Source organism: Elephas maximus, chromosome X (assembly GCF_024166365.1).
Source record: "Elephas maximus indicus isolate mEleMax1 chromosome X, mEleMax1 primary haplotype, whole genome shotgun sequence".
NCBI lineage: Eukaryota > Metazoa > Chordata > Mammalia > Proboscidea > Elephantidae > Elephas > Elephas maximus.
The window spans coordinates 153,861,193-153,888,317 of record NC_064846.1 but is presented as its reverse complement, the minus strand read 5'-3'; the positions used below and the strand labels follow the sequence as shown (position 1 = coordinate 153,888,317).

Genomic DNA, 27,125 nt, shown 5'->3' with positions numbered 1-27,125 from the left:
CCCCGGGAGGGGGTGGGGCAGCCAGAACTAGGGCGCCAACAGGTCCCCCTCCCCAACACCCAGGCAGGCAACCATTGAGGCATTCACCAGCTTTACTCGGAGCACAAAGCTGGGCTAAATGGTCACAGCACCACATCTGCCCTCCGAAGCGGGGACGTGCGCACCCTCCCCCGTCCAAGAAAAAAGTGGTCGGGGCTGTTGCCCCGAGGGCCTAGGCGAAAGCACCACATCTCCTGCCTCCTCTGCCTCCCCTCAGCTTCCCAGGCCCGAGAGGGAAACTTCTCGGCACCCCGTCTCTACCACGGTCTGGTTTCTGCTCTCAAACGCAGGACGGCAGGACCCCGGGGCGTCCCGGGTTGAGGCGTCCTCTGAGTTACTCTGTCGCTGCAGCACCGCGCGACCTCGCACGCGGTGGGGGCAAGCATTGGCGCTCGGGTAAGGAGCAGCGAAGGACCCCACCGGGGCGTCGGTGCTGGAGCGGTGGCGACCCGGGCCGGCCCGGACCTCCCACCCAAGCCCGGGTTTGGGCTCGGCGCCACGGCCGGAGCGCGCCCCCTAGCGGGGGCTTGGGGTGGGCCGGGCCCTCCCGCTCCAGCCTCTGGGGACTGAAGTTGGCAGATCCCAGGGATCCGGCAGGAATGAATGGCGGAAGAAAACAAAAGCCTTGCAAACATTTCCAAGTGTTTAGTAAAGGACCCATCTGTACCTTTCTTCTCCAGCGCGTTCGCGGTTAATGTCCCCCCCCCCCACACCCGCCAATGCGCGCGAGAGGGGAGAAAATTGCTGGGTGGACTCTTGGTGGCGAACCTCAGGAAACACTGGACCCAGGAGCGGAATCTCCGCGGCCGGGGCGAAGGTGAGCGTTCGAGGATGCAACCCCGGGAGGAAATCCGAATCCACAGTCTCTAGGGTGCTAATGGAGGCCTGGCGGCCTGCGCCCTCGCATTCCTCAGATCCTAGAGAGGGATGATCTGAAGGTAGCTACCCTGATATTTTCTTTATTTGAAAACTAGTTCTATTATCCCCGCCCATTTTCTGACTCTAGAATATTCCACCCTCTGATTCTAAGATCCCCCATATTCTGCTTTTAGGATGGCCTAACTCTCGGGGACCCTGGTGACCGCCCTGCTCACTCCTGCAGCGTTTGCTTCTGAAAATCGCATCCCGGATTCCATTACTGTTCACTCTTCAATCACCCACCCACTCTCTCTTGGTCGTGGAAACAGAAATCAAGGGGTTCTTGTCCAACCCTCTTTGACTTGTTCAACCTGGAAATGATATTTGTGTGTGTGTGTGTGTGTGTGTGTGTGTGCATCATTAGGTGAAAGTTTACAGAGCAAACTAGTTTCCCATTCGATAGTTGGTACATAAAGTTTCCCAGGACATTGGCTTCATTCCCCGCAATGTGTCAGCACCCTCCCCATTTCCGTCCTAGGGTGCCCGTTTTCCTTCGTCCTGATTTTCTAGCCCTTCCTGCCTTCTCATCTTTGCTTTTGGGTGAATGCTGCCCTTTGACGAGTCTTTTTGAAGTTCTTAAAAGCTTAGGTAAAAAGTTACCACCGAGGAAGCTTTTCCAAAGGGAAAAACAAGGCTCAGTTCCCATCGATCCATTACTTGCTATTTCTTTTGCTCTGAGTGTGTCAAACTCAACTCCTCAATCAGAAAAACACAAACCGTGTTTCTAAAGCGTCTGCCACCTCCTGTCCTCAAACCCGCAGGATTTTAAAGTCACACTGAGGCCACCAACACATTTACTAGGTAAGGCCTGGAAAGGCAGAGTCCAAAAATAGGAGTGATAACAGCTCTCCAGAGTTCCTGGTTTTGTGATGTGTCTCGCTAATTGGGAAGTTCAACACGAGGCTTCCCCTGCCCATAAAAGGCTGGTGTTTCAGGGTGGGGGAGCAGATGGAAGGGCTCCCGTGGGAAGGGAGGCGTGGGTGCCCCCGTGGTTAATTAAGAGTTGCATTGTGTTGAAGGAGGAAGGGAAGATGCAGAGGCTGAACAGGGCTCTGTTCCCTTCATCACAAAATAACCTGCGAGGAGAAAAATAAGCCCGCGACTAAGACAGAGCCAGCTCTGGAATAGATACCATGAGAACCGCTGAAGAGAAGGGGGAAAAAATAGAGGAGGAGGACGAGGAAGAAGGGCCCTGGAATAGAAATAACCGAGTAAAAGGGTTTACATTCGACGCCCTCACAGGCGTCTCCTCCAAACCTGGGCCTGTTCCGTCCTCCCTCCACCCCCCACGACCCCGTTCTGCTCCCGATTTTTCCAGCCCACTCAGAGTCCTTTTTGAGGACATTCGGCGTGTCTCGGGGGGGGGGGGGGGGAGGAATGCCTCCCAAGCTGAGGTTATGGGGGGACGGTGGCAGAGAACTGGGGGACCTCGGCCTAGGGAGGCAGGGCCCGCCGGGGCCTGACGACCTGGCTTCCTCATCGAACCGCCGCCGAGGGCAGGGCTCTCCCGGGACAACAGTCAGCTTGGTGTCCCCATCGGGAAGGAAGTGCCCTCCACGTCGCCTCCTGGGTCTGGAGGCCGGGGCTGCAGAACCCAGACCGCGCCCCCGGTGACCCTGAAGGCGCGGAGTAGCGGGGAGGACAGCGGTCCAGTGCCCGGAGGTGGCCCAGGGCGCCCGCGAGGGGGCGCTTTGGGGAGGCACTGGCGTGGGAAGCGCCCCGCAGGGGTCAGGGCAGGACCCGCCCGGCGCAGCTCCTGAGCGAGGGCCCTGGGGCGCAGGGCGAGGTCAAGAGCTGGCGTCGCAGACACCTGCCACCCCTCGAAAACGACCCCGGTCGCAGATGCGGCAGGAAAGGTCGAGGCAAGAAAGGAGAGGAGGAAGGAGGAGGGAAAGAAGAAAAAAATCTGCTCCGATGCAAATACACGGAATATGAGTCGTAGCAGTTTTTCTTTGAGGATTAAGTGAGAAGATTCCAAACAGATTCTTTGAGTGGGAAATCCTAGTCTTCTCTCTGTCTCTTGAAATGGTCTGTTTTCATGTCTCCAACAAACAGCACATTCTTTCCTGCACTTGACTGCGAGTCTTAGCACAGTTCTGGAGGCCCTGGGTGGCACAAACGGGTAAGCACTCAACTAGTAGCCGAAAGGTTGGAGGTTTGAACCTACCCAGAGGCGCCTCAGAAGACAGGCATGGCGATGTGCTTTGGTAAGGTCGCAGCCTTGAAAACCCTGTGGAGCAGTTCTACTTTGGACACATGGGGTCGCCATGAAGTCAGAATCAACTGGAAGGCCACTAACAAGCACAGCACAGTTCCTGGCACCCGGGAGGAGCTCAGTCTTTCCTGACCTGGCCAAGTCGCCCTGAATGAAGAAGGCTGTTTTATTTGGGCACGTGGCACTTGATTTTTCATTCTCATGGGAGTGTGCGCCTACCGATCCTTTTTTTTTTTCTTCCTCCCTCTTTTCTTACTTATCCAGGCCTCAGTCTCTTTCCTCCATTCCCCCAGGACTTAAGACCATTCCATTGTTTATTACTTGTATGGGTTAAGGTTTGCGAGGGACTAAGAAGAAATTAAAACCAATGCATTTTGCTCCGAGAATTCCAGAAGGGCTGGAAAGCAAGGCGATTGAAACACACAGTTCAAGGGAAATTTAGGCCTAGGAATGATTTTTACTTATTTCTTTTCATGGATAATAGAGAGTAGGCGGTATCTGTCACTGTGCGTTCTCCCTAATAAATAGCTCCAAGACTATAATCTAACAGGTGTAAAATTTCCCTTTTCTGAAAAAGGAGGAGACCACCAACACTATCTTTTAAATAGTACAAGTAGAAAATACGGCTGTTGGCTATCCTCCACTGTGAACAATCAGTTCCGAGACCCTTTCTCTCTCTTTCTTTCTTTCTCTCTCTTTCTTACTAATGCAGGACTAGCTTTGGGGTAGGGTGGTGTGTACCCCACACACAATTGTAAACGAAGATTGGCTGATTTAAATTCTGGGGCCCCAGGGAAAAATATCCAGAAAGGCCTTTTTACTCTCTGCCAACTGCAAAAGGGACTGATCATCAAAGAAAATGCCGGTCCTTTCTTTCACTCTTTCCCTTCATCTCCTCCAAAAATATGGCCTATTTAGGTATTAGGGGAAACCCTGGTGGCGTAGTGGTTAAGTGCTAGGGCTGCTAACCAAAAGGTTGGCAGTTCGAATCCACTAGGCGCTTCTTGGAAACTCTGCGGAGGAGTTCTACTCTGTCCTATAGGGTCACTATGAGTCGGAATCCACTTGATGGCAACAGGTTTCGTTTGGTTTTGGTAGGTATTAGGCATCATGGGATGGGAGGGAAAGGGGGGAGGAGGCAGCTGTTCAAAGCTCTTCGTTTCCCTGGCAGCCTGCATCAAGGAGGCCTTGCTTACTGAGGTTTTGCCTGCTTTGTTTGCACACACCTACCTCTTCAACAACCGCACCCCCCCCTCACTGCACCCAATGCAAAATGTCTCACCCAGAAATGTTTCACCGAGGACAGGGAGGGAAAGTGGCCCTGGAAGTGCTGCCCCACCGATCTCCTCATGGACCATTCCTTGCCTATTTCTCCTCATCCTCCTCCTTTCTCCTTCAGCTTTTGGGTTGAAGCCTTTTGATGTTATTTATACAGAGGAAATGTCATGAGACTCACCTTTTTATTACATTATGCGAAAGGGAGATTGAACTCTAACTTGGAAGATTGTGACATTCCAATGAAAACTAGATGAAGTTGCTTAAAAACATTTTGAAGGCACCATTGGCATTGTCTGTGGCGGTAAGTGAGACAAAGGATTGCACAGCATGTCGGTTTTAACACTAAATGTGCTCACATTTAAGACTTGAAGCTATTAAATAGAAGAGAGGGGAAGGGAGATGGTGCAATTGTAATAGAGGGAGTTGGAACAGAGAAGACAGAAGGAAGGCACCTTGGAGAAGACAATGCTGGTACAAATAGCTAACGTACTGAACCTTCTCGAACCTCGAACATGCCAGATATTGTTAAGTGTTTGCACACCTGTCAATTAATCCTCCTGACAACCCAATGAGGCTGATTCTATTTTAATGCCTCTTTTACAGGTGAGAAAACTGAGGCACAGAAAGGATGACCAACTCGTTCTCGTTTTCCCGGGACTTTCCTGGCTTTACCACGGCAAGTTCCATGTGCCAGGAAAAGCCTCTGGCACGGCTGGCCACAACAGGCTCAGGGAGAAGTAGTTTGCCCAAGGCCATTCAGCTGGAGACAGGATGTGGACCCAGGCGTTCTGATTCCAGGTCTGCCTGTCTTAACCTCTAACAATCCCGCCCATTTTACGAAAAAGTAACTTAAGTGTCACAGACAGGAAATGACTTGTTCCCGTGTCACACAGCCTGCTAATGGCAGGCCAGGTGGGAGACTACAATTTGGGACTTGTATGTCACATCCCTTTTCTATCAGCTACCTCCAAAAAGAGTTTTTGCAGACAGGAAGGTGGCTTAAAAAAATTTTTTTTTTAAAGACAGAAGGAGCAAAAATAAGATAATATCCAAGAAAAAGGTGTATACCATATTCGGACCCGTACATCACTACCTGGTAGTATTAGAACATGTAAGCCAAGGAGGCCACCTATGTTGTAAACACAATTTATAATGAAAGACAATTTTAGAATTGCAATAAGCACACAAAAAGGAGCCTTGGTTGCTCAGTGGTTAAAGCGCTCAGCTGCTAACCGAAAGGTCGATGGTTCAAATCCACCAGCTGCACTGAGGGAGAAAGATGTGGCAGTCTGCTTCTGTAAAGATTACAGCCTTGGAAACCCTGTGGGGCAGTTTTACTCTGTCTTATAGGGTCGCTATGAGTCCGAATCGACTCGACGGCAGCGGGTTTCTTTTTTTTTTTTTTTTTTTAAGCACACAAAGAAAATAATTATATGGAACAGGCGGCCATTAGGCAGGGAACATTTTAACTCGCGAAAGCATTTGGTGTATTGTTCTGATACCAGAAATTGTTCAATACTAAGGGTCGTTATTCCACCTCATGTCATCCTCAAAACTGACAGCTCCCTGCCGCGGACAGTGTTTCCAAACAGCGTCCTGTGGACCCTTGGGGCAAAACTGCGAGCACCGATTCTATTCTGTGCTCTAGTTTGTAAGCAGGTTGTGGAGCTGGGAATTGGCCAGGAAACACACAGGCATTCTCTCTCTCTGAACACAGCTCATTGTAAAAATGCGGCCTCACATCCATAAAAATAATCACTATTTGATGTATTTCTTATAATAATTATTGGTCATCTCTGGGCAAGGCTTCCCAGTTCGCCACGTTGCGGTGTGGCCTCTCAGTCCGGCTGAGGCGGGAGGCAGCGAGGCCCCGGGGCCTCTGCGAGTTTTGGCGGGCATCCTGGATGCCATCAGCTTATGCACAACTTCGGGGAAGAAAACATTTTGGAAACGACGAGAAAACTGTGAGGGAGTTGCAACCGTAAACAGCAAATGTGCTAAAGAATGGGGACTTATGCAGAGCTAAGAGAGGGCAGGTGGAGCGTGTTCTCAGTTTTTGCAATGTGAAGAAAACACTGGGCTGACCCCATTCTGGTTCTGCAGAGCTAAAATGCGCCTTACTGACTGCTGTTGTCCTTTTATTGAACACAATCACCCGCGGCTGTGTGAGGAGCAGGGCTTGAGGAGCCAAAGGAGTCTGGGAAAAAAGGTGAACAGCTGTGGCTCTTGTCAAACACAAGCACCAAAGCATTACTTAATCATTCCTCCATATTGGACATTTGGGTTGTTGCCACTGTTTTGCTATTGTAAATAATATTGTAGTGAAAACCTCTGAGCATTTACCTTTTAATCTTTTGCATTATTTCTTTTAGAGATTTCCTAAGGGCGCAATGACTGATTAAAGAGAGTGAACGTTTTCATGTCTCTTTTGAAAGAGTGCCAGAAATTTCTCGAACTGGGCCAACCAATTCACACCACCACTAGCAATATATGAATTCACCAATTTTACCACCACCTTGCCAGCATTATGTATTATAGTTTCTTTTTCCTTCAAAAGGTGGTTATTCATCAAAAGGTGGAAGCAACCTAAGTATCCAGCAACAGATAAATGGACAAACAAAATGTGGTATAGACAATGAAATATTACTCAGCCATGAAGAGAGCTGAAGTCCTGACACATGCTACAACATGGATGAACCTTGAAAATATAAGGCAGACATAAAAGGATAAATACTGTATGGTTTCACTTGTATGAAAATCTAGAACAGGAAATGTGTAGAGACAAAAATTTGTCAGTGGTTAGCAGGGGCTGGAGAGAGAGGGAGGTAGGGAGTTATTGATTAAAGGGTACTGGGTTTCTGTTTGGGGTGAGAAAAAAATTTTTTGGAAATGAATAGTGAATAGTGGTGAGAGTTGTGAAGTATGGTGAATGTGATTATGTCACTGACTTTTACTTTTAGGACTGGTTGAAACAGCACTTTTTTTGTGCCCTGTATTTTACCACAATAAAAAACATTTGGGTATTTAAATAGCTATACACTTGAATCTATATAACTATTTAAATAACCAAATTTTTCTTTTATTGTGATAAAATATAGATCACAAAAACCAGTGACGATCGTGAGCCTGGCACAGGGCCGGGCAGCGTTTTGTTCTGTTGTACATAGGGTTGCTATGAGCCGGAACTGACTCCATGGCTCTTAACAACAACAGCTTACTTGAATCTAGTTCTTCTAACCCAAGCCCAGTAACTTTTTCCCTCACTATAGGGTCGCTATGTGTCAAAATTGAGTTTGGTTTCTTTGGTATAGCAATTCTGGCAGTCCTGTTTGCGTGCGCGGTACAGTTAACACACTTGGCTGTTAACCAAAAGGTTGGAGGTTCAAGTCCACCCAGAGGTGCTCCAGAAGAAAGGCCTGGCGATCTACCGAAAAATCAGCCCTTGAAAATCCTATGGAGCACAGTTCTACTCTGACATACATGGGGTGATCATGAGTCAGAGTCAACTGGATGGCAACTTTTTTTTTTTAATTGCTCTTCTGAATGGCTTGAACTACCAGTAAGATGGTAAAGCTAAATGAGAAGAAAGGGATTCCAGGGCAGTGCCCATCTGCCATGCTTGGGGAGGTTTTTGAAGACCTCTGTGTTAGGTCACACAATGGGAAACCCTGGTGGTGTAGTGGTTAAGTGCTACGGCTGCTAACCAAAAGGTCAGCAGTTCAAATCCACCAGGTGCTCCTTGGAAACCCTATGGGGTAGTTCTGCTCTGTCCCATAGGGTCACTATGAGTCAGAATCGACTCGACGGCAATGGTTTCGTTTGGTTTTTTTGGGTGGCACAGTGAGGAGCCCTGGTGGCATAGTGGTTAAGAGCTTGTTTGCTAACCAAAAGGTCGGCCGTTCGAATCCGCCAGCTGCTCCTTGGAAACTCAAGGGGGCAGTTCTACTCTGTCCTATAAGGTCACTCTGGGTCAGAATCGACTCGATGGCAGTAGATTTGGGTGGCACAATATGCAGTGTGTAAGAACTGGGCTCTGAGGTCAGTGAGAGTTGGCCTGGATCCCATTCTTTCTATTTCCTGGCTGTGTGGCCTGGGGCAATCTAATTAACCTCTTCAGACTCAGTTTCCTCACCTGAAAAGTGGGGATGATAAAAGTACCTGCTGCATTGTTGTTGTTAGGTGCTGTGGAGTCGGTTCCGACTCATAGCAACCCTATAGGACGGAGTAGAACTGCCCTATAGGGTTCCCAAGGAGCGGCAGGTGGATTTGAACTGCTGATCTTTGGTTAGCAGCCAAACTCTTAACCACTATGCTACCAGGGCTCCACCTGCTGCATAGTGAGTGATACATTTATAGGTGCCAAATGAAAGCTTGCTTATATTGCATGATACATGAATACTGAAATCCACATTATTTTACATATATTTTTGAATGCTCATACAATTATTTCTATGGAATATTGACTTGGGACTGGGGTTGCTCTATTAAAAGGTAGGCACGCTTCATGGGAAACGTGGGCATAGGTCAACCGTGGCAATGTTTTTAGAAAGCTCTTTTTATGATTCTAAATCCTTTTGATTTCAATATGACCAAATTAAAATACAAGGTATGCACACTTTAAAATGTATAGATATTGACAAAATGCCTTTAAAAAGATCATTGCACTTTACACTCCTATAAACAACATTGACATCACTGGTATTTTCAATCTTGTAAAATGGTGTTAGTCTGATGGGCAAAATCTAATAGTTTATTACTGTTTTCATGTGCATTTCTTTCATTATTAGTTAGGGCAAGCATTTTGTCACGTGACAATTGGACAATCGTATTTTCTATAAATTGTCTGTTCTGGAGTGCTTGCTAAGGTTATGCACACATTATTTAACCCATGTTTGTTGTTGTTGTTGTGTGCCGTCAAGTAGATTCCAACTCATAGTGATCCTATAGGACAGAGTAGAACTGCTCCATAGGGTTTCCAAGGCTGTTACCATCTTTACAGGAGCAGATCGCCAGGTCTTTTCTCTCACAGAATGGCTGGTGGGTTCGAACTACTGACCTTTCTGTTAGTAGCCAAGTGCTTAACCATTGTGTAACCAGTGCTCCTTGTTAGTATGGTTAAAAAGTATCCTGAGGCTATGTGAAAAGCTGGCATGAGGACCACTGTGGGATTATCTTTAGTCTTACTTTGGCTTCTTTTAGATTCTAAGCATAATGGCCAGTGTTTCTTTTCATGAGTTTTATATAGCAACGATCCTCTCTCAGTCGTGAGAGAAAGGCTGCTAATGGCTTCCAAATATCCATTCTCCTGGCAACGAGTTAAAGAGGGCTGCAAATTCTGTGTCCCTTCCCTCATAGAGAAGTGAAGTGTGTTTCTCCTCCCCTTGAATTTGGACTGGCCCTGTGTCTACTTTGACTTGCAGAAGGTGGTGAAGTGACACGCCTGGAAGCTTCTGTTTTGTACTTTTGGCCATCCTGTTGGAGAGAGACCACATGGAGAAGAGAGGTCCTGAGACCACAATGAAAAGAACAGAGGCCCAAAGGCCCCAGCATCTTAGTTGACTGCAACTGCACGAGACTCTGAGGCCAGCAGAAGGACTGCCCAACAGAGTCCTCTCAATCCCCAGATTCCTGAGAGATAATAAAATGGTTATTGCTATTGTTATGTTTACTTTTTTTTGTGTGTGGTTGTTGTTATTTTAAGCTACTTAGTTTTAGGGTGGTGTCTTAGTTATCTAGTGCTACTGTAACAGAAATACCACAAGCGGATGGCTTTAACAAAGAGAAATTTATTCTCTCACGTCCAAGAGGCTAGAAATTTGAATTCAGGGTGCCAGCTCCAGGGGAAGGCTTTCTCTTTCTGTCAGCTCTGGGGGAAGGTTCTTGTCATCAATCTTCCCCTGGTCTAGGAGCCTCTCAGGTGCAGGGACCCTGGGTCCAAAGGACACGCTGTGCTCCCAGCACTGCTTTCTTGGTGGTATAAGGACCCCGTGTCTCTCTGCTAGAATCTCTCTTTTATGTCTCAAAAGAGATTGGCTCAAGACACAGCCTAATCTTATAGATTGAGTCCTGCCTCATTAACATCATAGAGGTAGGATTTACAACACATAGGAAAATCACATCAGAAGACAAAATTGTGGACAATCACACAATACCTGGAATCATGGCCTAGCCAAGTTGACACATATTTTGGGGGGACACAACTCAATTCATAACAGGTAGTTTGTTAAGCAGCAATAGATAACCAAAACATGCCCTATGTCCATTTGTAACAGCACCCTGGTTTTTACTTGGGCACATTGTAGCACAGCTGAAAGACCACATTTCTTGGCCTCCCTTTTAGGCAGGAGTGGCCAATTTGAGTAAGTTCTGGAAAAGTACACATGTTGTGTGGTATTTCCAGGAAGTCTCCTCAAAAAAGAGGGGCAGGCCCTTTTCTCCATTCCTCAATTCTGCTACCTGGAACAGATGTGATGGCTGGAGCTCTAGCAGTCATATGAAGACAAGAACCACATTCTAGGGATGGCAGAGTGGTGAGCTGGAAGGAACGTGGATCCCTGGCAACTTTATAGAGCTACCATACTCTAGCCCTGAACCTGCTACCTCTATACATACTTTATAAGAGAAAGAAAAAAACCGCTTGTCTGATTTAAGCCATTGTCTTTTTTTCCCTATTCTATGCAGCTGAACCTATTCCTAACTGATATTAAAAAAAAAAAAAACTGATGTAGAAACCAGAAAAACAAAACAAAAAAAAACCCCAAACCCCTGCTGTGGAGTCAGTTCCTACTCATAGCAACTCTGTAGGGCAAAGGCCAAATTCCATTATGAATCCACTTACCTTGCCTTTGCAGTAGGAGCCTATGTTACAATAATGCATTTGCCTACTCTAGGGGAACCCTGCATCAGGATACAATGGTGAGCAAAATCACACATAGCACCTCTCCGCTATGGACCTTCCAGTTGATCAAATAATTGCAATGCAAATAGAAAATTAACTTTGACAAGTCCTTTAAGGACAGGCTCATGGTATCAGTAGAGCCCGTAATGTGGCTTTGGTTAAATCAAGGAGGTCAGAAAGTGACACTTGAGCTGAGATGTGAAAGGTAGGTTGGCGGTAACTCAGTGAAGATGGTAGGGAAGAAGAGCATCCTGGGTAGAGGTAACAGCATGTACAAAGGCCCTATGGGCGGAGGGAGCATGGAAAGTATAATGGACAGAATATGTGGCTGGAGTGGGGAGAATGAGGTGAGTTTGGTGTGCATGAGGCTGGACAGGATGGCAGATGGGTGAACTAGGAGGCCATGATTGTGAGTTTGGTCTATGTTCTAAAAGCATTGGAAAGCCATAGAAGGTTTTAAGTGGCAGTAGTCCAAAAGAGGGAAGATGGTAGTGGTGGAAACAGAGAGAAGTCAAAATATTCAAGAAGTATGTCTCCCTCTCATTCCCATGCTTGGCCCCTGACTTTAGCTTTTTTGGTCATTAATATATTGAATTGAACAAATAATATAGTTCTCCTTAACTAATTTTTGCTTTAAATCAGACACGTTTCTTAGTATATGGATCAGAGTGTATGTTACTCAGTGACAACACTGGCTTAAACAAGTTGGAAGCTTATTTCTCTTTCATATAGAAGTCCGAGCTGATAATGGCTCTGTTCCAGTAAGTCACTGAGGTCCCAGGCTCCTTCCATCTTGTTGATTGGCTGTTCCTGGCACATTGCCTTCAAGCCTATGACCCAAGATGGCTTAAGTGCACATTCTAGCCAATGGGAAGGGGGAGAAGGGAAGAATAAGGTTTAGAAGTTGCACACATTGCTCCTTCTTATTATTGACCAGAGCTCAGACACAATGTCACACCTAGCTGCAAGGGAGACTTTGAACTGTAGTATATATTCTGGTCAACCATGCACCTGGCTAAAAATCTAGAGTTCTAGTACTACATTATCACCAGCACAGAAAACCATGCCCCTGGGCCAAAGCCAGCCATGCCCATCTTTATATATTGTCTATAGTAGTTTTTGCACTACAAGGGTCTTCCTTGGGGACATGCAGAAGGGCCCCCATATGACCAGGGCCAGGTAGTGAGAGTGGCCAAAAGTGCTCCCAGGCCAACTGTGTGCAGGATGGATAGTTGCTGATAGGGCCCTAGTTTCCACAGCACGTGGGTAGGCTATTTGCCTGGAAAGCCCCACCAGACCCTGTGGCTGGTGGTGAAAAGGGCCAAAAGGGCATCAGCAAAAGGGCAGACTGATGGCTGGAATAGCCCTTGGTTTCACAACATGCAGGCAAGCTAGGGCCTGAAGGACCGGTGGGAAATGTGGCATGTAGAAAGACTGGTAGTGGGAAGAGCCTGCAGGGCACCAGCACGGGGACAAGCCAGTGGCCACAAGGGCCTCCAGTCAGGTTTCCCAGCAACTGGTCAGGTTGGTGACTAGAAGGGACCCGGGACACAAGCATGCAGGAAGGGCAGTGGCCTAAAGGGCTCTCACTTCCTCAGCACGTGGGCAGGCTAATGGACAGAAAGACCTTCGGTTCGCCAGCACATGAAGCCTATACTGTGGCCAAAAGAGCTCTAGTTTCCACAGCACGTGGGCTGGTTGATGGCCAGAATGGACAGGCTGGGGACCAAAATATCCCTCAGAATCCTAGCAGGTGGGCAGGTTGGTGACCAGAAGGACCAGGACACTAGCATGCCTGGAGAACAGTGACCGAAAGGGCTCTTGCTTCCCCAGCACGAGGGTAGTGGCTGGAAGGGCTCTTGCCTCCTAGCACCCTAGGCCTGTTTGGGTGCCCAAAACATTCTCATTTCTATAGCACGTGGACAGGCTCTGGTTTCTTCAGCAAGCAGGCAGGCTGGGGGCTGAAAAGATACCCGGAACCGTCAGCCAGTGGGCAGGTTGCTGACCAGGAGGGCCCTTAGACAGCGAAAGCTGGGAAGACGATGGCCTAAAGGGCTCTAACTTCTCACCTCCCCAGTGCCTGAGGCCCATAAAAAAAGATAGCCAAAAAACTCTTGTTGCCATAGTAAATGGGCAGGTTATTTGTCGGATTGGATCTTGCTTCTCCAGCACAAGTGCAGACCGGAGGCCAAAAAGACTCCTGGAACCATAGGGAGTGGGCAGGTCGCTGACTGGAAGGGCCCTCAGGGCACGAATATGCATGAAAGACGGTGGCCTAAAGGACTTTCACTTCAGCAGATAGTAGCCTGATGGCTGAAAGAACTCTGCCTCCGCAGTGCCCAAGGCCGAACAAGTAGCCTGAAGAACTCTCACTTCTTAGCACACGGGTAGGTTGATGGCCAAAGTGGCCCTCATTTCCCCGCACTTGGGCAGGCCAGAGGCCAAAATATCCTGCAGGCAGGCAGATTGCTGTCCAGGTGGGGCCTCCGGGATGCTAGCTCCACAGAAGGACAGTGGCCAAAAGGGCTCTTGCTTCCTCAGCATGTGTGCAAACTGATAACTGGAAGGGCTCTTGCCGTCTAGAACCTGAGGTTCATGTATCCAGTTAAACCCATTGCTGTGCAGTCAATTCCAACTCACAGTGACCCTACAGGATGGAGTAGAACTGTCCCATAGGATTTTCAAGGAGAGGCTGGTGGATTCAAACTGCCGACCTTTTGGTTAGAAGCCAAATGCTTAATCACTGCGGTAGTAGCCAAAAAACTTTTGTTTCTACAGCATGTGGGCAGGCTCTCTGCTGAGCTGTCTCTTGCTTCACCAGCACCCCGGCAGGCTAGGGGGCTGAAAAGATCAGCAGAACCCTAGTGGGCAGGTAGGTTGCTGACCAGAAGGACCTCTAGGACACCAGGGCACAGGAAGGACAGTGGCCAAACGGGTTCTTCTGTCCACAGCAGATGGGCATGCTGGGGACCTAAAGGGTCCTTGGAACCATGGTGTGCAGATAGGCTAATGGTGGGAAGGTCCTGCAGCACTAGTGCACAGACAAACTGTTGGCTGGGTAGACCTCCAGTCTGATTCCCTAGCTCATAGGCAAAGAATAGACAGAGGGGCCCTGGGTTGCCAGCAGAGGGGGGTAACGGTGGCTGAAAGGGCACCTACATCCTCACCACGCAGGTGGCCTGATGGCTGGAAGGACTCTTACCTTCCAGTGCCTGAGGACCAAATGAATGGCCTAAAGGACTCTAGTTTCCACAGCAGGTAGGCAGACTGATAGCCAAATGGCCCTCTGTTCCTTAGCACGAAGGCAACCTGGGGAGGCTGAAATGACCTGCAGATGCTAGTGGGGGGCAAGTTGATGACCAGAGAGCCATTGGATCACCAGCTTGCCACAAGGCTCTCATTTCCTCAGCATGAAGGCAGGTTGATAGCTGCAGTGACTGTTGGCTCCCCAGCATGTGGGTGGGCAGAGAGCCAGAAGTACCTTCATAACTCTACCGCGAGGGCAGGCTGGTGATGGGAAGAGTCCCTGGATCCTAGAAGGAAAGCAAGTGGATGGCCAGATGGTCTGTCAGGGCACTACTCCAAGAGATGGGTGGTGTCTGAAAGGGACCTGGGACAAGAGCAGGCAGGATGGGCAGTGGCTGTGTTACCGAGGGCCTCTTTCTTGGTTGAACCCAATCAGATTTGAGCTGCCCAATAAGACTGTTGAGGCAGCCTGGAGTCACACAAGCAAATTAATTTTGCCAGCAGCTAGTAAAAGGAGACAATAAGGGCTAGAACTTTCAGAGAGACCGTCTCTCTGATTTGCTTAAACCTGTTGCCATTGAGTTGATTCGGACTCATAGTGACCCTATAGGACAGAGTAGAGCTGTCCCATACGATTTCCAAGGAGCACCTGGTGGATTCAAACTGCCAACCTTTTTGGTTAGCAGCCAGTAGCTCTTAACCACTATGCTACCAGGGTTTCCCTTATTTCCCTAGGAGCCAAGTATTCAAGCGTTTCAACAAGGAGGGGTCTTGATGTTTATTCATGAGGTTGTGGGGAGGGGGAGGGCAGAGATTTCTGAGAAGGGGTTGGGTTATGAAAATGCAGGTGTGCTTTCAGGATTTCTTTAAGATGGAAATCGTTTGGTTCCCCTTGACATAACTCATTTTGGGATGTGACACAGGCACACCAGTTCCCTTTGTCACATCGCCCCCTTCAGCAGCCATGGGAAAGTCAAATAGGGGTCACTTTTGCTTCTTTTGCACACAGTCTGCACCTGTGGAGTCCTGCAAGATCTACATTAACAGTTTATTTGCAACATCTTAGAACACTTAGGCTTGTTCCACCCCACAGCTGAAATATTTTGCCCCACAGGGCCTGTGTGTGTTCTGTTCTAATCTCCAGGAGGCAGGTTGTTTATTCCACTTTCTGTCCTGCTTGACTTTTTCCTTCCCTGGACTATGTGGGGGTGGGGGGTGGGGGGTACCAGCCCTGCTCTAGCCTGGTCCTGTCTCACTGTCTCAGGGAAGGGAACCCTACGCACCAGCATGTAAGCAAGCCGGGGACTAAAATGACCTGCAGAAACCAAGCAGGGTAGGCAGGCTTCCATCCAGAAGGGAGTGGGAGTGCCAACAACTTGTTATCTTAGTTTATAGGTCTTCATACCAAGAGGACCAAATCTGGACCTGATGGGGAGGACAGCACATCACCCAGAGACCGTGGTCTCTGAGCTGGGTGCAGTGACCAGATGGTACTTCGTTTTGTTTCTTGGGGGGAGGGGCTTAATCTGGTCTGTGTCTGGGAAGAATGAAGATATATTTGATGACCAGAAGGGTGGCATATGACAAGACTGCTCATGTTTATCAGTGTCCATGTTATTTTCCTCCTGGGGCTTAGCTTTCTTTGCAGCTGAGTGTGGCTATGTGACTAACTTCTGGACAAAAGAATTTGAGTGGAGATGATGTGAATCACATCCAGATCTGGCCCATTATAAACCACCTGTGTGCTATCCTCTTTTTCTCCATCCACTTGTTAAGTAGAGAGCACTTCATGGACCTAGAAAAGGGTAGAACCACAAGATGGAAAGAACCTGGGCTTCCGAACGACTGTGTGGAGTAGAGTCCCCCATTGACTTCATTAGACACGTGACATAAGCGAGAGATAGACTTTTATTTAGTTAAGCCATTGAAGTTCAGTGTTGTTAATTTTGACTAAATAAGAACTTGGCATCTCTGAAACCCATTTTAAATCTTGAGGGTCCTGGTGTTGGACGTGAAGTTTGGATAGTCAAGATCACACTGCTGAATCTGGCCTTTGTTGGTGACTTCAGCTTTGGTGAGCTCCTTTGAGCACACCTTCTGTGTACTCAAACTAAAACAAGATCCCGGACCTCAGCTGCCAACAGTCTAGGTAGAGGGCATGTCCAGTTATATATTTTAAAAGCCTTGAGGGCTTGTCAAAAGAAGAGAATGTTTTCTTGCTCTCTTTAAAGTCCTTTCTGCCTCTCTCTCATTTCTCCAAGCACTGTAAATACAAGTGAATAAGGCAAAATTGATCTTTAGCTTCACAGAGATTATAGTGTGTTATGGAGACATGAAACAGAAGATGACTACGCAAATAATTCATTTGTAATACCTGGTGTATATATAATGAAGGAGAAAAACTTTGTGCTATGAAAATAAACAGCAAGGGGGTCCTCACCTATTGTGGGGGTCAGGGAAAGCATCCCTGAGGAAGTGAGAGACCTGAGGGATGAATAATTATCTACTATGTTATAAAAATGTTATCTAGACCAATTGTTCTTAAACTTTAATGTGGATCAGAGTCACGTGGAGCACTTCTAAAACACAGATTGCTGGGCTTCCCCCAGAGTTTCTAATTCAGTAGGTTCCGGGGTGGGGTTGGCTATCTGCATTTCTGTCATGTTTCCAGGTGATACTGATGCTGCCGTACAGGAACCACACTTTGAGAACCTTATCTCCCAACAGGTGTGTTGGGGCACACTGTGTTGGTTTTGCTTTTACCTCTCTGGCGACCCCACAGTCTTCTCTACCTAACCTTTGAATGAGTTCATTTAACTGGATTCCCCACAGCTTGGTCCCAGACACTCTTCACTTCTCACCCTTTACCAGAGGCTATGAACTTGGTGGCAGGGGGCCTAGTTCTAACACATATGTGTTCCATTTGGTCCAGACCAGTTTTTAAACTGAGTCATTTAAAATCAAGACATTTTGGGGAACGATCCATATTCCTGGCTTCATTTGAAAATCCATGTAATTCCCACATGGCAATTGTGAGCTGGAGTAGACAGTTCCAACCACTGACCCAAAGTATGCATCTGGCCTGCATGCTTATATATGTTACCTGCCTGGCCCCTCAAGGCATTGCAGTTTACAATCTCTGTTCTATATACACAGCTTCAAGGACCATCTCTGTATACACTAACAACTTTTATTTGGGCATTTTCTGAGGTTCAACTCCTCACACCGTGTGTCCTCTGAGCCTCTGTCCTAGTTCTGGTGTCTGCCAGTGATCCTTGCTGTTTCTTTGCTTGTTGATGGATTCTTACATGGTGTCTGTCTTCCCCCATGTGTGTTTGTGTGTGTATGTCTACTCTGGTCTTGTAACTCAGGCATGATTAGGTTTAGAATCCACCGTACATTGGTATGACCTCAACTGATTGGTTCATCACATCATACCAGATTGCATATGGAAGATGATTACATTATACCACATTAGATTCCATTATGGAAGGTAATCTGCTATACCTAAGGCTAAATGATTTATCACATCTAACTACTCCATGACAGCAAGACTAGTACTTGGCCAAACCACTGGGAATCATAGTCTAGCCAAGTTGACACATAAAATTAACCATCACAGTAGGTAATGTTGTAGGAAATGCCCATGGTAGGAAACGATTGTGCCATGATCCATTTCTCTTTAATCTAGAGGACAGAGCTCTAAGACGAGAGAATTACCTAAATTCACATGTAAAGTCTTATAAATGCTGTCATGAGTCCATTTCCTTCCACAGTTCAAACTCTACTTTATAATTAAAAAAAAATTGTTGTTGTAATATTGGATTGTAATTTGGTCTAAACTCTTGTGAATGGGTTATTGTCAGGCCACAGTAACCTGTAGGATTTGTTTCAAAGGGCTCCTTTTGCTAGGGAAGGATGCTTGAGTTAAAACTTAAATAAGATAAATGAGGTATCAAAGAGATTCAGGGACGAGCAACAAAAGAGAAAATAGAGAAATTGAACTTCATCAAAATGTAAAGATTTTGTGTGTAAAAAGACTTTCTCAAGAAAGTGAAGATACAACCTACAGATTGGGAGAAAATTTTGGGGAACCATCTATCTAATAATGGTTTAATATACCGAATATACGAAGAACTACAACTCAGCAACAAAAAGACAATGCAATCAAAAAATGAGCAAAAGACTGGAATAGACATTTCTCCAAAGAAGATATACAAATGGCCAATAAGCACATGGAAAGATGCTCAATGTCATCAGTTATTAAAATCAGAAGACTAAACCCGTTGCTATCAAGTCAGTTCTGACCCATGGTGACCCCATGTGCTAGTCATTAAGGAAATACAAATCAGAACCACGATGAGATACCACTTCATCCACTAAGATGGCTATCATCAGAAATGTGGAAAATAGCAAGTTTTGGTGAAGATGTGAGAAATCATAACCCTTTTGCATTGCTGGTGGGAATGTAAAATGGTGCAGCCATTGTGGAAAACAGCAGTGATTCCTCAAAAAGTTAAACATGAAAATACCATGTTATTGTTGTCTGCTATGGAGTTGATTCCAACTCATAGTGGCCCTATATGAGAGAGTAGAACTGCCCCTTAGGGTTTCAGATCACCAGGTCTTTCTCCTATGGAGCCGCTGGGTGGATTCAAACCACCAGCCTTTTGGTTAGCAGCCAAACACTATAACTATTGTGCCACCAGGGCTCCTTAGAATTACCATAGAACCTAGCAATTCCACTCCTAATTATATACCCAAAAGACTTGAAAATAGGGACCGAAACAGATACATGTACATCAATGTTCATTGCAGCACTATTCACAATAGGTAAAAGGTGGAAACAACCTGTCTTGGTCATCTAGTGCTGCCATAACAGAAATACCACAAGTGGATGGCTTTAACAAAGAGAAATTTATTTCCTCGCAGTAAAGTAGGCTAAAAGTCCAAATTCAAGGTGTCAGCTGCAGGGGAAGCCTTTCTCTCTATCGGCTCTGGAAGACGGTCCTTCTACTCAGTCTTCCCATGGTCGAGGAACTTCTCAGGTGCAGGGACCCCAGGTCCGAAGGACGCGCGAAGCTCCTGGTGCTGCTTTCTTGGTGGTATGAGGTCCCCCTGTCTCTCTGGTTGCTTCTCTCTTTTATATCTCAAGAGACTGCCTCAGGACACAATCCAATCTTGTAGGTTGAATTCTGCCTCACTAACAAAACTGCCACCCATCCTTCCTCATTAACATCATAGAGGCAGGATTTACAACATACAGGAAAATCACAGAATATCAGGAATCATGGCCGAGCCCAATTGAAACATACGTTTTATGGGGGACATAATTCAATCCATGACACAACCCAAGTGTTGACCGACAGATGAATGGGTAAACGAACTGTGGTATATCCATACAATGGAATAGTATTCAGACATAAAGAGAAATGAAGTTCGGATCCATGCTACAACATGGATGAACCTTGAAAACATTATGCTGAGTGAATTAAGACACAAAAGGACAAATATTGTATGATCCTAATCTAGATACATGAAATATCTAGATGTGAAATATCTAGAATAGGCAAATGCACAAAGATCAAAGTTTATTAGCAGTTAGCAGGAGCAGGCGGGAGGGGAAAATGGGGAGTTATTATTTAAGGGGCACTGAGTTTCTGTTTGGGATGAAAAACTTTTGGAAATGAATAGTGGTGATGGCTGTACAACATGGTGAATGTAATCAATGTCTCTGAATTGTACACTTAAAATGGTTAAGATGGCAAGTAGTTTGTTATACATATTTTACCATAATAAAAGAATCAGGGAAATCTCAATTTTGTTCTATAGGCTTCTATTATGGTTTAATAGAAAGAACACTCTGGAGTGGGAATAAAGAAACCTTACTGTATGGTCTTAGGCAAATCAGTGATATTTGTCCTAGCTATAAATGAGGATACTAGTATCTGTATTCCCACCATATGGGCTTGCTTGTTGTCTGGATTTTAAAAATGTAAGTACCTGAAAGTGATTTAAAAATGTTAAAAGTATCAATATAAAATATGAACATAAAGTATCAATATGGAATATCAATATAATGTATCAACATGAAGTTGGACTACTATCCTAGTTGAGAACCTGCTGCCCTCGAGTCAATTCCAACTCATAGCGACCCTATAGGACAGAGTAGAAGTGCACCATAGAGTTTCCAAGGAGCGCCTGGTGGATTCAAACTGCTGACCTTTTGGATAGTAGCCGCAGCTCTTAAGTACTACGCCACCAGGGTTTCCTCCTAGTTGAGAAGAACCCTCAACACCGACATCTGTAAGTTGTGTTACCCAATGTTTGCTTACATATGTAAATGATGGGAAACTCAGCTTAAAGGGACTATATTTATCATCCAAACCAGGATGCTTTTGAGTGTGAAAAGTTATTTTGGGACAACAGGCAAAACTAGGACTGTCCTGGGTAAAGTGGGATATGTGATCATCCCAGGCATAGGTAAAATGTCACTGGATATATAATTGATTCATCAGATGGTGTGGTTACATAGATCTATAAATGCTAACTGACTTTTTTTTTCAAATAACTCATTCACTTGGACATCTCAGTTTCATAAATAGGAATCCTCTGTTAAATGAAAGAAAAGAAAATAATAAGCACAAAGTTTACAATTTCCAGCCCACATACTTGTTTCTAAAGGGCATTTGGAAGTTCATGAGAAGGATTTACTTTGACCTAGCGTTCTTAATCTTAATGAAGTAATTTGGTTTTTAACTCTTCTAGAAGAAGACTGTGGTGGGTGAAAAGAAGATTGCATAACTCTTCATTGAAAGAAAATGAAAATATTAAATAATGGAATTACTACGCAAAAGATGGTAAGTTCAGTGGCATTGCATCCCAGGCAAACTTACGTACAATGCACTTATATTCTCACGCAAGTCAGTGAGATACAGTGGTATGCACAGAGTCTGAGTGTTTAGCCAGGAGTGATTTGGGAATTGCTAGGTTTTTTTTAAGATGGGACTAACAAGACAGTGATTTACATATGCTTGGGTTTTGTGAGTTTTTTGTCTCCTCAAGTTTGAGGTGGGTTTCATATCTTTGCTAGAAGTCTTGCTGGAATGTGATTGAATCACAGTGGCAGCTGATGTACTAAAAAAACATGCTGCTAACGATGGCCATTTCTCAGTAATCAGGTAAGTAAGCAAGCTGGCCTTTGTTCTCTGCATAATCGGAAGTGCTCTCTGATCTACAGAGTAGCACATGAAAAGCAGCGCATCTGAATCGACAAAGAGATCTTTATTTCTCTCCCACAATGAGCAGAGAAAATGTAGAGAGAGAATTGGAGTGTGAATTTATTTCTTTGGAAGTGTGCCCTATCAGTTTGAGCAAGGGAAATGCTAATGGAAGTTATGTTCAGGCTTCGAGACTGCGTTTCCTGTCGCATGATGTTGTATTCTGTTCTTGTGCTGGGTCCAGAGCGCAGCCTTCCACTCAGTAGGCCGGGGTGGAACAGCGCAAAGCACAGCAGCCTGGGAGAGAAAAAAATCCACGCTCACTCCAGCTCTGCCTCTGGCTTAAAGGAATATTCACCCAGCAGGCTGGACCATAGTTCCCACATTTTGAAACTCCACATATAGAGAGAGAGAATGGAGGTCATGATGAAACGATTGAGATGCTAAGCCTTGGAGTTTGTCAAAAGGAAGTTGCTATCTAAACATTATCTTTGGAGAAATTGCATTAGTATAGTGCTGTAGAGTACCTGTTTATTTTGTGGACAAAAATTCTGTGGTCTGTATGTAGGTAACCCTGCTAAAGTTAATGGAATCATCTTGGGTACATTCAGGTACTGACTTTGGGGTTGGTGAAGTTGTAGTGAGTGTCAATATCACCATTTTATGTCAATCAATTTAGTAATCAAACAGTTCAATACAATGAATTCTTGCTTCATTGTGATATTTTGACATTTATTCCAACTATTCTAAAATGAAACCCTGGTGGCATAGTGGTTAAGTGCTACGGCTGCCAACCAAAGGGTTGGCAGTTGGAATCCGCCAGGCGGTCCTTGGAAACTCTATGGGGCAGTTCTACTCTGTCCTGTAGGGTCGCTGTGAGTCAGAATTGACTTGACGGCACTGGGTTTGGTTTTTTGTTTATTCTAATTGGAGGTCATGGATAATGGCTCTAATCAGAGAGGTAGCGTATCTTTGTTGCTGTTTTGTTCCATGTCCTTCATGGTGGTTCTTCCACCAAATGGTGGAGAACCGTTTACTACTTCTTGTCCAATTTAAGATTAATTTAAAGGAGCCCTGGTGGCACAGTGGTTAACAGCTCAGCTGGTAACTAAAATGTCAGCAGTTTGAATCTACCAGCAGCTCCTTGGAAGCCCTGTGAGGCAGTTCTACTCTGTCCTATGGGGTTGCTGTGAATCCGAATCGACTAGATGCAACGGGCTTTTTGTTTGTTTGTTTGTTTTAAGTTCATATTGGGAAAACCAAAACTCTTCGGAACCCTTTCTCTCACACTGAAGAACACAACTTTTTTAAAAAATTGTACTTTAGATGAAGAGTTACAGAACAAACTAGTTTCTCATTAAACAGTTAGTACACATATTGTTTTAAGACATTGCTTAACAACCCCACGACATGACAACACCCTCCCTTCTCGATCTTGGGTTCCCTGTTTCCAGCTTTCCTGCCCCCACCTGCCTTCTAGTCCTTGCCCCTGGGCTGGTGTGCCCCTTTAGTCTTGTTTTGTTTTATGGCCCTGTCTAATCTTTGGCTGAGGGGTGACTCTCCTGAGGTTGTGAGCTAAAAGCATGTCCAGGGACCATGCCCGGGGTTTCTCCAGTCTATGTCAGGCCAGTAAGTCTGGTCCCTTTTTGTGATTTAGAATTTTGTTCTGCATTTTTCTCCAGCTATGTCTGGGACCCTCTATTGTGATCCCTGTCAGAGCAGTCAGTGTTGGTAGCAAGTCACCATCTAGTTGCACTAGACTTAGTCTGGTAGAGGCTGTAGTAGTTGTGGTCCATTAGTCATTTGGACTAATCTTTCTCTTGTGTCTTTAGTTTTCTTCATTCTCTGTTGTTCCTGAAGTGAGACTAGGGAAGTATCTTAGATGGGCACTCACAGGCTTTTAAGACCCCAGACGCTACTCACCAAAGTAGAATGTAGAACATTTTCTTCATCAACTATGTTATGCCAGTTGAACTAGATGTTCTCCAAGACCATGGTCCCCACAGTCCTCAGCCCAGCAATTCAGTCCCTCAGGGAGTTTGGGTGTGTCTATGGAGCTTCCATGACCTTGCCTTGTACAAATTGTGCTGACTTCCCCAGTATTGTGTACCATCTTACCCATCACCAAAATTACCACTTATCTATTGTCTATTTAGCATTTTTCCCTCCCCACCCCTCCCCTCCCTCGTAACCATCAAAGATTGTTTCTTTTTGTGTATAAACCTTTTCATGAGTTTTTATATTAGTGGTCTCGTACAATATTTGTCCTTTTGTGATTGACTTATTACACTTAGCATAATGCCCTCCAGGTTCATCCATGTTATGAGATGCTTCGCGGATTCATCATTGTTCTTTATCATTGTGTAGTACTCCATTGTGTGTTTGTAGCATAATTTATCCATTCATCTGTTGATGGGCATCTAGGTTGTTTCCATCTTTTTGCTATTCTGAATAATGCTTCAATGAACATGGGTATGCATATGTGTATTCGCATGACGACTCTTATTTCTCTAGGACGTATTCCTAGGAGTGAGATTGCTGGATCATATGGTATTTCTATTTCTAGCTTTCTAAGGAAGTGCCGTATCGTTTTCCAAAACGATTGTATCATTCGCATTCCCACCAGCAGTGCGTAAGAGCTCTGATCTCCCCTCAGCCTCTCCAACATTTGTTATTTCCTGTTTTTTTGATTCATGCCAGTAATGCCAGGGTGAGATGGTATCTCATTGTGATTTTGATTTGTATTTCTCTAATGGCTAGTGATTGCGAGCATTTCCTCACGTGTCTGTTGGCTGCTTTCACGAGAAGAACATAACTTTTGATTCGCCTTCCAATCTTATTTCGGTTTAGAGATGTTTAACCTCAAGTCCCTGTGGCAGTTTTCGGCAGCTCCTAGAACACTTGATCAAATAAATACCATGAACACACATGGGAGAAACCACATCTAGAGGTAGTGAGTGGGGAAGGGCATCTTTGAGCCAGTATTTCCCGTACAGTCTTCAGTCATGTGACAAGCACACATGGAATGCGTCCTCGGAATCAGGTACTTTCTAGGCTGTGAATATACAAGAGGGGAAGTTGAAGAGCCCCATCTAATGCCTGTTGTTGTTGTTGTTAGGTGCCCTCAAGTGAATTTTTGACTCCATCCTATGTGACAGAGTAGAACTGCCCCAAATGCCTAGGGTCAGTTAAAATGCATCTACTTTCTAACGCAGCCTTTGCTAACGCTATGGAGTTCTGAACAGGGAGCAACAGTTCCCAGGAAACATGGGAAGGTTTTTTTTTGAAGGCCTTTTGTCCTTCGGAAACCCTGGTGGCGTAGTGGTTAAGTGCTAAGGCTGCTAACCAAAGGGTCGGCAGTTCGAATCCTCCAGGCGCTCCTTGGAAACTCTATGGGGCAGTTCTACTCTGTCCTATAGGGTCACTATGAGTCGGAATCGACTCGACGGCACTGGGTTTGGTTTGGGTTTTTCTTTTTTTTTTTTTTTTGTCCTTGAGCAAAGCCATCTTTTCTCCTTTATTTTAAGCATAGAATGTTCATCACAATACTAGCAAGAATCTTACCCGATATTGAAACGTGCACATTTCTAGCATATGGCTCTAATCTTTGATATGTGTGGAAGGGTCACAGGTACCTACAGTGATGTTCAGTTCCGTTCCTGGGGCTTCCATTTCCTCCTGACTTCTTTGGAAACCGTTTCCTGGTGTTCTAATTCTGCGTCTTGCCAAGTAGCAAAAGCACAGAGGAAAACCCCGGAAGTAGCTTGTAGTTAAGTTTCAAGTTTTTTGGCTCTTCTCCAAATATGCATGAGCTTCATTTGTGTTCACATATAAGAAAAGCCAACCCAGATCTCCTAATAATGCTTTATTTAGTGCTTAAACTTTAATTGCAGGGTATAAATGATACCATTAGGAACTGATATCAATACTAATGCCACCTATATTATTATTTACTTGGCTGAAAACTAAGCTTGTTGAAATATATTTATTAACACTGCACCCAAGAACTACAGATTTAAAGCTGAATTCTGTTGCTGTTCATGAATTCTCAGCATACTCGCAAGTACAGTGTCGAGGCTTCCTCACTTGAGGTATGTTCGTTATGAAATTCGAGTGATGAAATGTAGTAGGGTATATAATTTCTCAGGTCCCAAATATAAGCTGGTTTATTCAAAGCACCCTTTCTGAAATTCTAGCCCCTTTAGCTACCAAACAGTTAAATTCAGCATTTGTGATGTATAAACTTTGCTCCTTAGCGTTAAAATGTAGCTTATTCATTCCGTGGATTTCTCTTTCAACCGTGGCTATTGTTTGTCACTAACAGCTAGCTTTTGTGAAGTTAATAAATGTGCATAATAAGGACATAAAGGTATGGAGAAGTAATACTGTAATCCTTTTGTTTGGATAATCAGTCTAATGTATGCAAATTAAACCTTATTAGTACTAGGGTTTTGTGTCTGCTTATCAAAATGTGCCATTTTCATGAAAATTGGAAGTCCATTATATAAAGTTATTATTAACAATCATTTAGGAATTATATACGGTATGCAAATTAAAGTTGATTACAACTAATTAAGGGCTTTCTTTGTTATTTGACCTTGTCTGCTTTTTATGTAAATATGTTTCTTTTGGTCTGGCATATTTTTAGACTCAGAAAAGTATATTAAGACAAGTTACATTATGTATTTTTTAATATATCTTTGTGTTGCCATTGTCTGTGCCCCTCATTTCACAGAGGCACATAGGATATGTAGAGCCATGTGTCTCGCTGTTTAGAGATGGTTCTCTAGGTGAGTAGAATTTCAGAAATAGAAAACAAATCAAATTTCCAGGTCCCTTCAATAAGTTAATGGACATTGAGCACAAATCCAGCATAACATAGGAACAGTCTTCATGCCAGAATACCCTTTTTTCCACTATTTATTGACTTCGGTGAGTCTTGGGTTACAGATTTCCAAACAGAGCTAAGTAATAAATGATCATTACTCCCTTACAAGGTGCCCTGAAAAACCTAATTGTTTAGTATCTATGAAAGCATTCAGCTAAAGATAAGTGACTTCACCACAGAAAATGTAACAGGCCCAGAAGCAATGGCCTTTAGGAAGAACTGTGTGCTCCCTGTGAAAATAGGGAAAGAGTTTCTCTGTAGGCAAAGAGGAAACATTTCAAGTGAGACTTCTTAGCATTTAATATGTTATGTTTTTCCTTTAGTACAATTGTTCTAGTTGTTTTCTCTGAACAGGGAAGCTTGATACAGTGGCTGGAGCAGAGGATCCTGGGTCACTGCATTTAGTTACATGATAGAAAGGAC

At 45.1% G+C, this 27,125-nt stretch overlaps 1 protein-coding gene across 1 annotated transcript in view; it reads left to right on the top strand.

Moving 5' to 3' along the window:
- Window positions 1–9,986, top strand: part of POLA1 (DNA polymerase alpha 1, catalytic subunit) — a 349,246-nt gene extending 339,260 nt beyond the window's left edge. The window contains exon 37 of the mRNA XM_049873141.1: window positions 9,871–9,986. Within this exon, the coding sequence (XP_049729098.1) occupies window positions 9,871–9,971 (101 nt within the window). The 3' untranslated portion in view covers window positions 9,972–9,986. The remainder of the gene's footprint in view (window positions 1–9,870) is intronic.
- The last annotated feature ends 17,139 nt before the right edge of the window (window positions 9,987–27,125 follow it).